The following is a 15106-nucleotide window of genomic DNA, read 5'->3' as shown; positions in this document are numbered from 1 at the left end:
CTTTCTGTAATGTAGATCCCAAGGACTGAACTCAGGGCCTGTGCAAGGCAAGTACTTTACCAACTGAGCCATCTCCCTGGCCCTGGTTTTGGTAAAACACTCCCACGCAGCTATCAGAGACATCATTCTAGTTCACCTCTCCTCCCATCTAGTTGATGCCCTTCACAAAGTCCACTAGCAAGTGCAATCTTTTTGTACTTGCTTTCAAGAGCAAATCATCCTAAGTTGGCTAGTTAGAGCCTATGGGCCAAATCTAGCCACCTGCGCGTAAACAGCTGTGGACATGGGCACCCTCACCCCCATGAATTTTCCGTACGTGGTTTCACACCATCACAAAGATGTTAGATACTGTGACAGATGCTGCAAGGCCATGAAAACTTAAATTACTTGCTTTCTGATCATTTACAGCACCAAACAAACAGCCAGCCTCCCTGAGTCTGCAGTACTGGCTACAGTGCAGAGACACGATGTGTTTATGTCACTAACATGCCTGTGGGTTACAGCAAAGCTCACGGGGTGGTTCAACTCAGCCCCACAGGCTCAAACACTGGAACACTGGGTCCCCAGCTGGTGGAACTGTTTGGGAATAATTAGGACATATAGCTTTGTTGGAGGAGGTCTGTCATTAGAAGTGAGCTTTGAGGTTTCCAAAGGTGCCATAACCCACACGCCTGCTTCACTCGTGGATCAAGATGTAAGCTCTCGGATGCTCCTGTCACTGCGCCTTTACTCCGCCATCACGGACTTTAGCCCTCTGAAACCATAAACCTGTTCAGCACTTCCTTTTATAAGTTGATTGGGTGGTGGTGTTTTATCACAACAATAAGAAAGTAACCAGGATAGTTTTGTCACACAAGTTAACCCACACTGGCCCCTCCTTACCTTCCCCAGTGGTGAGAATGACGGCATAGGCTTTGATAGGTCCATGGCTGGCGTCAAAACCACTGAACTTAACTTTTACTGAATTGTGACTGACAGACGTAATATTAGGGGATTCATCTGGAGGAGGTGGGTCTAAAATATAAAAAAGAAGACTCACCCAACATTTAAAATCAAAGGAGAGAATATGCTCAAATGCTCTCTCCAAGACCCGCCCCGTCCCAGAAGCTGCATGCAGAGAGGGTAAGCGGCAGGAAGGGAATAAGTTCTGTGCAGATACCTGGATTCTGAACAAGCACAATGACAATGACTGCCCCCACATTTACCATCAGCTCTCCCAGAACTTAGATGTCAGAAAGGATATCACACTTCCCACCTCAAGACTGGCAGCAGCACACTATGGCAGCTTTCCCACAACTCCAGAAACCCATTCCTCTTTCCTCCTCTGGAAAAGTAAACTTAGCTGCCCAGCACCCCCGACACACACACAGGAACTAAGCAACAAACCAGGCAAAGGCTTTCACCCAACCCTTTTTCCAATACTTCCCAATCGAGAGAAATGCAACTTTGAATTTAATTGGTATTAAATATATAAATTTATAAATATTCATCTGTAAAAGCAAGACACCAGTTTAAAAATGAGAACTGCTGCATAAAATAATATATGATCATATTTGTTCATCTTATTTTCCCCCTTTTTTGTTTAATTTTTATATAGCCTATGCTACCTTTGAACTCCCTTTAGTAACCAAGGATGACATCGAACTTTTGAGCTTCCTGCCTCTACCTGCCACGTATTGGGATTATAGGTATGTACTACCACATGCAGTTTATGTAGTGTCAGAGACTGAACTCAAACTTCATGTTTGAGCTAAGCAAGTGTTCTACCAACTGAACTACAGCCCAACCCAGAGATAACTGGTTCTGATGAGCATCTATGCTCTATGACAAGAGAGGCTCAGCCACGGTCTCTGTTCATACAGAGATGGCGACATGAACGAGATGCTGCAGGGGAAAATGAAACACTCACTGTGCTCACTGTGGTCTACAAAGCTGAAGTGGAGTGCACAGGGCAGGTACCACGGTGTGCTGCACAGCTGTAAGGAGCCCCACGCATGCTGTTTTTGTGAGACTGTTTAGTGCACAACCTGAGCAGCCATGTGTGTGGTCTTCAGTGTGTGATGTGCAGCACAGCAGTCCTGGAAGGTAACTACTGTTTCTCCTTTTTACCGCTGAGACTCTTTGCAAGACTAATTACCTTTTCTAAAGATCACGTGACCGGTAAAAGGGACAAACTGAACTCAAGCCAGGGTTCACCTATCTATTCTGAGCCGCTGTCTATAAAACACCTCAAACACTTTCCAAGCCAGATCCCTAAAGTAAGAGGCCCTTTTAGAACAACCACTAGTTCTTTAGAAACTGGAAGAAATATTCCTATGCCTTGAAGAATTTATCTAAGTCAAAAACCACAAAGGAAGATATAACACCACCACTCCACCGATTGAACTAAAACACAAATTAGGCAGAGATGGGAGCAATGGACAGACAAAATAAAATCAATTCTTTCCCAGCAGAGGGGTGGGGGGAGAAGGGAGAAAGAACAGAAATGGTATGAGGGTGCAGTGAGGAGATCCCTGCATAGTATATGATCTTTTCTTCCCCTAAAGCAACTCAGGCTCTTGTCAACAGGTCCTGACTAAATGCACAATAATGGTGTTGCTTTTTAAGTCTTCTTCCATAAGCATGGTTGTCATAGTAGTATGGCTACATTTGAAAGAAAAAGAAGTCCTTATCTTGAAGTGATCCATGTGTAATATGTCAAATCAGGTTTCAGAGTCGCCCTTCCAATAACAGCTTAGAAGGAAGGCGGGGACATAATGTGCTGAGAGTGGCCAAATGCCGCAAGTGTCCAACAAGATGTGAGTTTCATCCCATTGTCCAGACTTAAGTACATATCTGAACAGTTCTATTAAAAATGCCTTTCTTAAATGCAATAAGGGAACTCCATACTATAAGAGAGGTGGGGGAGAAAGGGAAGGGAAGGGAGGGGAGGAGAGGGGAGGGGAGGGGAGGGGAGGAAAAAGAGGGAAGAGGAAGGGAGGGGAGGGGGGAAGGTGAAGAGGGGAAGGAGGAGGGAAGGGAAGAAGGGAAGGGGAGGGGAGGGGAGGGAGGAAAAGGAAATGGGAAGGGGAAGGGGAGGGAAAGGAAATGGGAAGGGGAAGGGGAGGGGAAGGGGAGGGAAAGGGGGAGGGAAAGGGGGAGGGAAAGGGGAAGGGAAAGGGGAAGGGGAAAGGGAAGGGGAAAGGGAAGGGGAAAGGGAAAGGGAAAGGGAAGGGAAAGGGAAGGGAGGGAGGGGAGGGGAGGGGAGGGGAGGGGAGGGGAGGGGAGGGGAGGGAAGGGAAGGGAAGGGAAGGGAAGGGAAGGGAAGGGAAGGGAAGGGAAGGGAAGGGAAGGGAAGGGAAGGGAAGGGAAGGGAAGGGAGACAAAACAAAACACGGCAACAAGCTATTCTGGAAGGCTGCAGAACACAGAACCACTCAGGATGTAAAATACACATCTCTTACTCTGCAGTTTCCAGTTGTATTTCTGCAGAATAAGGTAAACAGTCTGCTGGTAAAAAATACTTTAAGGGAATGTAAACACCCTAAATGGATTCTTGGCTGCAGTTACATGCTGCTGGAGCAGCTGCTCCAGGGGTGGCCGCTCCCTGCTAAGGCCCACCTGTGATGCTGGTGGTGCAGGTGCTCTGGGTGGGGCGTGCCGTCCTTTCATAGGACAAGGTGACGATGCTAATGTTGTACGAGGTAGAAAACGTCAAATCTGGTACTTTTTTCTTGCATTCTGTGTCATTCTCTGAAGTGCAGTTTTCCAGGTGTGTCATATAGTTCCAAGTGTCATTCCTGACCCCTAGCTCGAAGCCTGTATTCACGCCAGGGGGACAGGGCCACTTCAGGACCAGAAATGGCTCCTTAGGGACCATCTCACAGTATAAGAAGGCCACCGGTGCAGGCTCTACAAAGCAAAATACAGGGCAAGTTGAGGCTCACTGGAAGCAGAGGACCTGGCCCAGCACAAAAGGAAACAGCATGGATATGCACAGGTTGGGCGGACTAAGCGATGGCCGACCATGTGACCTTATTGCTGGGGCAGGGGTTCAGTGCAGACAATCTGAGGATTACAGGAAACATTAGTGTCCGTCACCATGCAGCATTCTTACAAGAGACTGGAGAGATGGCCTAGCAGGTGGAGTGCTTGCTGCTCTTCTAGAAGAACCAAGTTCAGTTCCCAGCCCCTCTTCCACCCATCCCAGCCACACTTGTTCATGTGGGGTTTTCTCCTGCTTAAGGCTGAAATTATAAGAAGCCCCAGAGACACCACTCAAACCACCAAGCAAGCAAGTAGACCAGGTGGGATGTATCTAACTGAGCAAGGGTCACTTAAAGCCACATCACAGGAAAAATTTAGAGGCCAAGCATCAAGCTCTGATGCCTCCTGGCCCTCACAGTCCAGTTCCTGCAGATCCACTGCCTCTACCCCTCCAATAAATCCTCCAACACTGTGTTGTCTCCAGCCTCAGGGCCTCTCACTGGCTGCTCCCCTGCCCTTAATGCGGGGGTCAAAACCCTGTGATATTCATGTATTTGGCTCTTTACTCCCTCAGGTTTTTGCTCAGTCACCTTTCCATTTAACCTTTTCATGAGGCATCTTACATGACACCTTAATAAGAATACACTTCCCCCTTCCCTGAGTTCTCCTTTTCCCTCTTTACCCATAATCATCACCTAACTACCTGCTCATTTTATTTATTATCTGTTCTATTCACCAGGATGAATATTACAGAAATGGAGAGACCTCTCTAATATAGCAAATACTCCATAAATACATGTTGAACGAAGCAATGGTAACAGCATCAATGTGTTTTTACACACACACACACACACATGCTATGAACCGTGCCATAGTTGCCCACTGCAGGCACAGTAACCCATAGGCTGGGGAAGGCTTCCTGAAAGTGAGCACCACAAAGAGAAGAACCACTAGGAGCATGGGACTACTCACCCATACAGAAAAACTTCCAGCCAGGTGATGCTGTAACATTCCCAACTTTTGCAAAGATCTCCACTTTGTAAGAAGAGCCAGGGATTAAGTCAGCGATTGTCACAGGAGTGATTCCAGTGTCTATGACCCTCTTAGTCACATTGCTGCCATCTCCAGCCTTCAAGACAAGGCAGTAGGAAAACTCAGGAGGGGCCGGGTCCAAAGACTTCCACCAGACGACTGCCACAGTGGTGTTGGTGCTTACTTCAATGCCAGACACACTGCTGGGCCCTTGGTTTAAAATTAAATAAACAAATAAAATGAACCACTTTGAATTTGCTGTTTTATTTGCTAAATCCAAAAGCTGCCTGGCTTTTTTCAAGAAAGAATTAATATAATTAATATGCATTGCTTCAAAAGATGATTACCCAAAAAGACAGTCATAAAATATGCACATTAAATATTCATATTAGGTGGTGGCACATGCCTTTAATCCCAGCACTTGAGAGGCAGAGGCAGGTGGATCTCTGTGAGTTCAAGGCCAGCCTGGTCTACAGAGTGAATTCCAGGATATCCAAGACTGTTTCAAAGACAAACCCTGTCTCGAAAAACCAAAATAATAATAATAATAATAATAAATTTAATATATATTAAAATCTGCAAAGAATTTAATATGTTCAGGTTTCTTTTAAGCTTAGCATGTATATTCCAATATTTTACTTCACAGAGAGAGGGGGGAAGGGAGGGAGAGAAGCAACAGAATTTCCAACCTCCTTTTGGAATCTGACTAATGAAGAAGGTAAAGCACATGATAAGCTACCACTTCCACCACCTATCCCATCTGGATGCTAGGGAAGTCCCTCTCTTTCACGGTCACAAGACGAGACCCTCATGTGAGGGGTTCTTCAGTGCTAGCAGGACAGCAGCTCCCTAAAATGTTTCTGAGGAGTAGCGGGCCCTATGACATTCTGCATTCTCATATGATGTAACTCTCTGCTTCCAGAGAAGAGTTCTGTGTTCACATGGCTCCAGCCACAGTGCTCACAAGAGCTGAGGAGCCTTTGCTGAAACTGATGTTTTTAAGATAAACAGCTCCCACATCAATCTAAAACCCAGAGGCATAATCTGCCCCTTCTCCATCCATTACTGTACATCCTCCACATGAGAGACAGAAAAAGCACTCCCTCTGCCAACCCCCGGCCCTCACAAGACTCACGTGTGTACTGGACAATGGAGCTGGGGTCACCTTGGACGTGGCCCAATTCTGGAAAGATTGTGACATTATATAAGGTGCCTGGGGTGAGGCCCTTCAGTGTGACAGCTTCCTGAGAAACGGTTGTCTTGTTGGTCTTGTGGGGGCTGTGCTCAGACACCAGAACTGTGTGGCAGTGGTAGCGGTACCCAGAAGCATGGTCTGTGTTTCCCCACTTTAGCTGCATCTCAGTGGTGCCAATGCTGACCACTTGGATGTCGATCACAGCACTGCGGTCTGCTCAGAGAAAAGAAAGAAAACTGTAATCATGACTCCAGCTTCATCTCAAAGTGTTTGTCAAAAGAACCAACTTTTTGTTAGCCAGCTCGCCAATGAGTTCAGGCCCAGTGTACTAGAGGTCAGGGCTAGAGTGAAACCCTACTAAAAAAACAGTGAGTTCACAAAGGTCAAACTGCATGCCGGGTACCCATGAAGACCAGAAGACGGGGACTGAATCCCCTGAACTGGTGGCAGTGAGCATGCATGTGGGTGCCAAGAATCAAATCCAGATCCTCGGGGAGATCATTCAGTGCTCTTGACAGCCAGCCATTTCTACAGGCCCACAGGATTCTAATGTGTTTGACCTGTGATACTCTGTCAAGCTATGTACTGTGAATGGATACACTTTTTATACCTATATTGTATCTCAATAAAGAGTGTGTTTGAAGATGGGTTATGGTGGCACCCGCCTTTAATCCAAGCACTCGGAAGGCAGAGGTAGGCAGATCTCTGTGAGTTCAAAGCCAGCCTGGTCTGGTCTGTGGAATGAGTTCCAGGACAGGCTCCAAAGCTACAGAAAAACCTTGTTTCAAAAAAACAAAAGAAAAAAAAGAGTGTGTTTGAAGTTGAGTGTGAAGCACTCCTATCATCTCAATAATATCTACAAAGCTGAGGCAGGAGGATTTCAAGTTCAAGGCCAGCTTGAGCTCCACAGCATGACTCTGTATAAATAAGTGAGTTAAGTGTTGGTTTGCTTGCTTTTCACCATAGTTACATATGCTCCTTTCCTTTAGCATGGTAAATAAACACAGCATATTATTTATCATTAACCACCTGTCAATGTGCTAAATATATTCCTAGTATTGTATAAACATTACCATTATCACACTCAAAATGTTTTCATCATTTTTCAACATAAAATCTGTACCTCCTTTGCAGCACTACCATCCCATTCCCTCTACCTGAGTTCCTCTCTCTCTCTCTGAACCTGCCTAGTCTTGACCCTGTGTGCAAACGGAAGCATAAGTACTTGTCTTTTAGGGGTGTGATGACACACACCTTTAACCCCAGCATGCAGGAGACAGACAGTCTATTCTGTATAACACACTGTAGGCCAGCTAGGGCTGCACACTAAGACCCTGTCATTAAATGTAAAAATTAAATTATCTTTATTCTTTGTGTGACTTACTTCACTTCTAATATTTTCAAGATTACATCTATGTGACCAGAAGATCCATCATTCATTGGGAAGCTTCATCTGGCGATGGAGGGAGATAGAGACAGAGACCCACACTGGAGCGCAGGACTGAGCTCCCAAGGCCCAAATGAGGAGCTGAAGGAGGGAGAACCTGAGCAAGGAAGTCAGGACTGCAAGGAGTGTGCCCACCCACTGAGACTGCGGGGCTGATCTAACGGGAGCTCACCAAGGCCAGCTCGACCAGCACTGAAAAACATGGGATCAAACCGGATTCTCTGAACGTGTCGGACAATGAAGGCTGACTGAGAAGCCAAGAACAATGGCACTGGGTTTTGATCCCACCGCATGTACTGGCTTTTGGGGAGCCTAGTCTGTTTGGATGCGCACCTTCCTGGATCTAGATGGAGTGGGTTGGACCTTGGACTTCCCGCAGGGCAGGGAACCCTGACTGCTCCTTGGACTGGCAAGGGAGGGGGAGGGGAGTTAAGGGAAGAGGAGGAAGGAAATGGGAGGTGGGGAGGAGGTGGAAATTTTTAATAATAATAATAATAAAAGATTACATCTATGTTGCAGCAACATAAAGATTCACCACCCCCCCATGGCAGAATGATATTCTATTATATAAAAACAAAGTCATATTTTGTCTATTTGTGTGCCAGTGGCTACTGGGTGGTTTCTATCTTTGGGTTTCTGTGAGTGAACAATGGTGTACAAACAGCTATTTGAGATCCTGCTTTCAATTCTTCCTGAGAGATACCAAAAAGTAGAAAACTAGATCAGGAAACATTTGTTTCCCTTTTTCTAGATTGCTTTTAATGCTGTTCAACTACATCTGAGTAGTGAAGACAATGATTCAATAATGGACAGTTACTCTAAGTGTCTGGGACCTTATGCCAAGCCCTCTTGCCACCTACTCCAAGGAACCTACCCCTAACCACACACAATTACAAGGCTGACTTTAAATTACACCATGAAATAAACATTGCCAGACATGTTGGCACATGCCTTTAATCTAACACTTGAGAAGCAGGCTGATTTCTGTAAATGCAAAGCCAACCTGGTCTACAAAATCAATGAGGTCCAGGCCAGCCACAGCTACACAGTGAAACCTTGTTTCAATAAATAACAATTAACAGGGAAAATATTCACAATACACAGATTAAGTGAGGAGAAAGCAGATTATAAAACCACACATGAACCAAGACAGCAAGGTTTATAAAGGATAAATAATATATGTTTGTATATATCTTAAAATAGGGTCAGGGAGCTGGCTATGGTAGCATGTGACTCTAATCTCAGCATTTGTGAGGTGGAGTTCAAGACCAACCTTAGCCGCATAGTAAGTCAGAAAACCACGTAAGACCCTATCTCAGAAGGGGGTGAGATGCTGGTGATGGCTCAGGGAGTAAACACACTTGCCACACAAGTCTGACAACCTGAGTTCAATTCCCAGAACCCAGAGCAGAAGAGACCCAAGGCCTGGAAGTCACCCTCTGACCTCCGCACTACAGTGGGGCACCTATCAGACAGGTTTACATACGATTCTTCATCACTTTATTTTTGTATTGTTGCTATCACCACAGTCATGAAAGGTTTTAAGATTCGTTTACATAAAAAGAAAAATATATTTTGAAAGCAAGACACCTATAAATTACACTGGCTTCCTGTAAGAAACATCAGGTATCAGGATGCTTACCAGTTCTGCCATCAACTGTTCTGGACGGCCCTTCAGTCCCATCTGGTCCTCGTGGAAATATTTCAAAATGATAAGTGGTTCCAGGCTCTAATTCTTCGATGGTAAAGCTCTGACTTCCAGTTGTATAATTTTTAGTCTTCTCACTTCCCTTCTGCATGGTAAGGATCCTAAATGACTGTGAGTCTTTGCTTTTCCAAGTCAAACCAATTCCCCTTGTGCTGACATTTGTCACTTGGAAGTCAGAAACCGGACCAGGGGCTACGGAAGACAGTGGGGAAGGTCAGATGAAGAACCTCCGTCTCCAGGCATGGTACAGTAGTGGCATTGTCCACAATACCCGCACTTGAGAAAGTAAGACAGGAAGATCTTGAGTTCGAGACCAGCTTGGACTACAAGAACGAAAGTATAGTCTGTCTCCAGAGGACAGAACAGCCAACCCGCATGAGGAACTGACCTGGTCTCCCTTTCGCTTCTCCTGGGGCACCACTGCAGTGTAAGTCCCTTCAAAACCTGGTGCTTCTGGCTAAAGACAGACCACTTGGCCACAGAATGCAGATACCATGTCAGTCACCAGTGGCAGGAGGTAAGGATTCCCAAGCTCTTGAGGATGAGTGCTGGCCATGGCTGGCTGCCTTATCTTGAACATGTTACTCCAAAAGGTCTAATCACACCTCTGTCAGTTCCCTGCTGAGATGCCAGTCCACATTATCTCGATCATGGCTTCCAGTTCCATAAAGTAAGACTAGCACCAACCATCCCGCAAGGATGCCCAAGCTCTCAGTGACAGTGCAAAAGCATCACTGAGCAAATGATTGGGGCCAATCAATGATCACTGTTAATACATCTCACACCCTGAAGGGCCAATGAGGCCCTGTGGCGCCACGGGAATTGCTCAGCATTCCTCACCTTGTACTGAGACCTGGCACACAACAAACCACAAGGAAGGTAAGCTATGGAGTGCTGGCTAGTTTTTAATGTTAACTTGACAGAACCCAGAGTCACCTGAGAAAATGAAACCTCAGTTGTATAACTGCCCAGGCCGGCCTCTGGCCACGTCTGGAAGAAATGGTCTCGACTGATGATCGATGTGGGCAGGCCCAGCACTCTGTAGGCATGCTGTATTTGGGAAGGTGGGCGTGGGTTGTTTAAGAAAACCAGCTGAGCAGTCAGAAAGCTAGCCAAGCAACCGCATTCCTCCATGGCTTCCCTGAGGAATGGATTGCTTGCTACCTAGCAGTGTAACCAGAAGTGAACTGTTTCTTCCCCCAGTTTCTCTGGTCACAGAGTTTACCACTACCACAACAGAAAAGCAAACCAGACCAGATACCAAGGAGTGGACTTACAAGTATATACGTGGAGGAAGCCTGGTGTGCCCTCGATGTGACCCAAGAAAGGAAGCACTGTGATGTTGTATAAGGTGCTCGAGCTGAGTCCATGGATGACAGCCTCGGTCTTATTGACAGTTTGATTGATAGAATTAGTCCCCCCAGCCACATGTATCTTGTAGGTGTAGGGAAAAGATGGCCCATCATTATACTTGATCTTCCAGGTCAGGCTCATGTTTGTGGCACTGATGTTCACAGCTCTGATGTCAAAAACCTGGCTGGAATCTTTGAAGACACAAGAGAAATAAAAATAATCAGAATGAGAAGAGAAGAGAGTATCAATCAGGACCTGCCGCTGGTCCTGTGGAACATTTAGGGATTGGTCACCCTCATCATAACCTCACCATGACCAGAAATGTATGTGGGTCTCACCAAAGTTGGGCATCAATGAAGAATACACAGCCTAGCTACCTCACAGATGCTCTGGATTCAGTTTGTGAGCAGACCTTGAAAGATACTAAGATTCCAGATCAAACAATAGTATGAACTTTCACATGTGCTGCCCGGGAGATAAGGGAGGATGAGCCAGAAAATTCCTCAAGTACACATTCACCCAAGAACAGACACTATTTATCGTGAATTACAGGGAGCGCACTAGATTCAAAGGCTAGCTGGGCTCTACCAGTCAGTATACCTTAGGAAAGCCACTGAGCTGCTTTCTCCTCTGTGACACAGTTACCCAACCTAATCTTACAAAAAGACAACGTGAGTGCCAGATGTCTTCCAGTTACTGTGAAATAAGATGTGACTTTGCAAAGTGTCTTCTGATTAGTTTAATAAGGAGGTGAGTGGCCAAAAGCTAGGCAGGAAGAGGTTAGGTGCGACATTAGGGAAAAGGTCGGCAGCTTGGAAGGAGGCCCACAACTGAAGTTGACTTCACACTTCTCTCCCCCAGAACTGTAAAAAGTAAGCGTTTGTCATATAAGCTGTCCAGTCTGCGGTAATTTGTCACATCAACCAGAACTAACTGACACACATGTACAAAACTCAAACATGGGGCTGACTGAGAAGCAAAGGACAATGGCTCTGGGCTCTGATTCTTCTGCATGGACGGGCTCTGTGGGAGCCTTCTCAGCTTGGTCGATCACCTTCCTGGACCAGGGGGGAGTTGGGAGGACCCTGGTCTTAGCATAAAGTGGGGAACCCTGATGGCTCCTTGGCCTTGAGAGAGAGGGAGGGGAGGTATGGGTGGAGGGGAGGGGAGGGAAGGGGGAGAAGGAGGGGAGGGAAGGGGGAGGAGGAGGGGAGGGAAGGGGGAGGAGGAGGGGAGGGAAGGGGGAGGAGGAGGGAAGGAGATGGAAATTTTTAAATATAAAAAAAAAATAAACCATGAGGAAAAAAAAAAACTCAAACATGATATAGAGACCACATAGCTTCCATATTTATCAACTCGTGGGACAGTTCACTATAATCCAGGATGTGTATGCATCCAGACCAACAATCTACAATACAACCACAGTAACTTCAGTTGTTCTCAAAGTACTTTTAAAAGCAGACATTCGGAAGCTGACTACATGACTCCTCTCAGCAACTCGGACAGACGCCCCTTCCTCTGGAGGAACCCAGCTCAGCAGGCCTAGTAAAGGACACAGGACTATATATGGATCACCCTCTTAAGCAAGCGTCTCATGTGCAGGACAGCCTATCACCAGTAAAAGCATCTATGGGAAACCCAGTCTCTTTAGCCAGCCTTCCTCATACTAAGTCTCAATGTGCCATTGTCAACTAGACCACTGAGGACCCTGAAGTTCAGCAGCTGATCCAGGGCGACCTCTTTCTTCCCCACCAAAATGTTATCACTTCCAGAAGAGGAAAAATGAAAGACACAAGTTGCTCCTGCTTCAGCATGGGTGCCGGGGAAGCTGTCATTCCTTAGAGACACAACTGCTAACCAACGTCTTCTCCACATTTTCTAACCCTGTACACATCACACAATCTCACCAGCCACTGCTTGCAAATATTCCAAAGTATGCTGCTTCTTTCTCCTCTCTCTACTCACTAAAAAGGAGAGAATTCTCAGGATATACGTGTAGCATCTCCCCAAGAGTCACACTACACCTTCAAGAATCATCAGGATCTTCAGGATGTCCCCTCCTTCCCCGCATCCCCTCCTCCCAGGCTCTGGTTGGCCCTCCTGGCTGGGTCCTATCTGCCACTGTTTATACAGCCATTCTTCTGAACACTATCTTACCCAGTCGCCCCACAGGACAGGGGGCCTGAGATCCAGGCTCTCCTTTATAAATATCTGAACAGTTCTTAAAACAATCATAAATCTCCCAGAGCCTGTTGGGTAAGTAGCCACCACCACTCCCACTATTCCCTTGACTTCTGCCTTCACGTCCGGGGTCTGTCATCTGTATTTCTGATCAGGACACTTCAACTGAAGAGTCCTTCTCCCCAGCTCCCCATCTACCCCGCCGCCATTTATCCAATACCTACCATCCTCCCTCAGGACTGGATATTAAAACCGTGCTCTTGCCTCCCAATGTCCTCAGCATTTAGAGGACAGCAGAATGGGCAGCAGCCATGTACCAATGGTGCAGTAGCCACACTCCCTTCCAAAGCATTCTTGGTTGGAGGAACTGCTGCAAGTCCCTCACCCAGCACAGCCATTCATCAAGCAGATACACAACGTTTACCTGGGGAATTCATCACCAGATCTAGGGTGGCCCCACACTTCCTGGGTGCCAGCTTGTCTTCTGTCCTTGCTCTTCCAGCCTTCACCCTCACCCACTTAAGTCTGCTGACCGAGGGCAGTCTTTCAAAACATTTTCTGCTAAGTCAGTGCACACCAAGTACCCGAGAGCTGGGAAGCTGCAGTCTATTCCTGAGTTCACAGGGCCCACAGGCCGCTGTTTCCATGCAGGTTTATCTCAAGCCCCCATCTACATGGAAAACCTCCAAGACCAGGAACTATACATCTCCTATTCCATCATCAGTACCAATCGCAAAAGCTTCCAAATACTGAACTCAAGAATGGAAGCGCCTATGAATCACAGCTAATGATAGCGATGTGAAGGCCAGCAAGTATCTCGACAGAAAGTTCAATATGAATCCCAACGGCAGGCCCAAACAGAAGCTCTCTGGCTAACCCGCAGGTACAGAGGTGAGGTGGTACCCCGCATCTGCACCCCTGCTCAGTGCTTTACTAAGTTTCCCAACAGATATGTCACAGAGGTAAGTAGAAACTCAGTGCAGGGGATCTATCCAAAATCTCTCTCAGAAAGATCCTGCTAACAACAGAACTAACTAACTGCTAAGAGAAATAGTCCCGAGAGAGAGAACTGCACAAAATAAAACTTTTTGTGGGAGGCTCAGGCTGAAGCCATTTATCAAAAATCCAACCTACTTGTTGTAAACACTTCTTTATTCCCAGGCTGTCCTTCTGTGCCGTCTGCTGCTTGAGAATAAACAACAGCACTGTAGTCAGTATCCGGCTTTAGCCCAGTGAGCAAGACCTCTAGGACAGAAGCTGGGTCTACGTAGTTGAAGAAGTGCCTGTGGAGTTGGCATAGGCTGGCCACTGGGTTTCTCTTGCTACCACTGGTATCTGTTTCAAACACAGAGGCAAAGACATTAACAAGAAGAGAATATATCCCACACCTTTCACCACCCTATCCCATAGGATGACACATCTAACAAGTCCACAGTTGGTACTCCATAAATATCTGCTCTCTGCCTCCTCCTGAGAAAGAGCCGGTTCCCTGAAAAGAACCACATAAGTTCACTTTGTACTATTACCCAAGAAACACCACGGATATTTTGTATCTTTCTTTGAACTCTGGTATGTTGGTCCATTCTCCTCTCTTTGGGGGCTTATCGCCTACCATCCCAACACGGTTTTCCACAGACCACTCCATAACTCTACCTTTGCTACCACAGGCCACACCAGGACCACACCCGAGAGGGTGGCAGGGACAGCAGGGGATGAAACGGGAAAAGTTCATGACCATTTCTCCCTGAAAAGCAACCTGACACATAGACCAAAGCAGGAGAAGAGATGAGAGGGGCGCATCTTCAGAACGCTTGACAACCTGTCAGGGCCATAAATTATCTTTCACTCCTAGCATTTAACATCTGGTTTCTGACTCTAACCCCCCATGTGTATTTCTGGTTCCTTGATGCAAAATGGAGATCGAGTCTCTGTCCCTCCTCATTTCACAGTTACCGAGGAATCTACTAGGAATACTACAAAGTCTACAAACAACTCCTCCAAAGAGACTACACAGGATCTGCTGTGTGCTCCTAAGGCTCCTCTTCTCGATGAAGAGACTGCTTTGACCATCCTTAGATTAGCACTTGGCATCTGTTCACACAAGGAAAAATTCAAAAAGGACTGCCTAATTTCCTGAATTCCAAAATCCAAGTTTCCAGCCCTACCACCATACTGAGCCCCATGTTCACATGTAAAACATGAGCCCTCTTCCTTTTTCATAAAT

The 15106-nt window shown here is 46.4% G+C and overlaps 1 protein-coding gene across 4 annotated transcripts in view; it reads right to left on the bottom strand.

The window, feature by feature from the left end:
• Positions 1-15106, bottom strand: part of Ptprj (protein tyrosine phosphatase receptor type J) — a 159533-nt gene that overhangs the window by 19342 nt on the left and 125085 nt on the right. For 3 of the 4 annotated variants that reach the window (XM_038329874.2, XM_038329875.2, XM_038329873.2), the window contains exons 5-11: positions 14017-14217; positions 10626-10892; positions 9283-9540; positions 6134-6406; positions 4939-5208; positions 3601-3891; positions 883-1014 (exon numbers count right to left, since the gene is read on the bottom strand). In XM_038329874.2, the coding sequence (XP_038185802.1) occupies positions 883-1014; positions 3601-3891; positions 4939-5208; positions 6134-6406; positions 9283-9540; positions 10626-10892; positions 14017-14217 (1692 nt within the window). The remainder of the gene's footprint in view (positions 1-882; positions 1015-3600; positions 3892-4938; positions 5209-6133; positions 6407-9282; positions 9541-10625; positions 10893-14016; positions 14218-15106) is intronic. The other variant, XM_038329876.2, reaches the window with a different exon arrangement.

Source organism: Arvicola amphibius, chromosome 5 (assembly GCF_903992535.2).
Source record: "Arvicola amphibius chromosome 5, mArvAmp1.2, whole genome shotgun sequence".
In the NCBI taxonomy this organism is placed as follows: Eukaryota; Metazoa; Chordata; class Mammalia; order Rodentia; family Cricetidae; genus Arvicola; species Arvicola amphibius.
The sequence above is the reverse complement of the archived record's forward strand: the minus strand, read 5'-3'. Positions and strand labels throughout refer to the sequence as shown.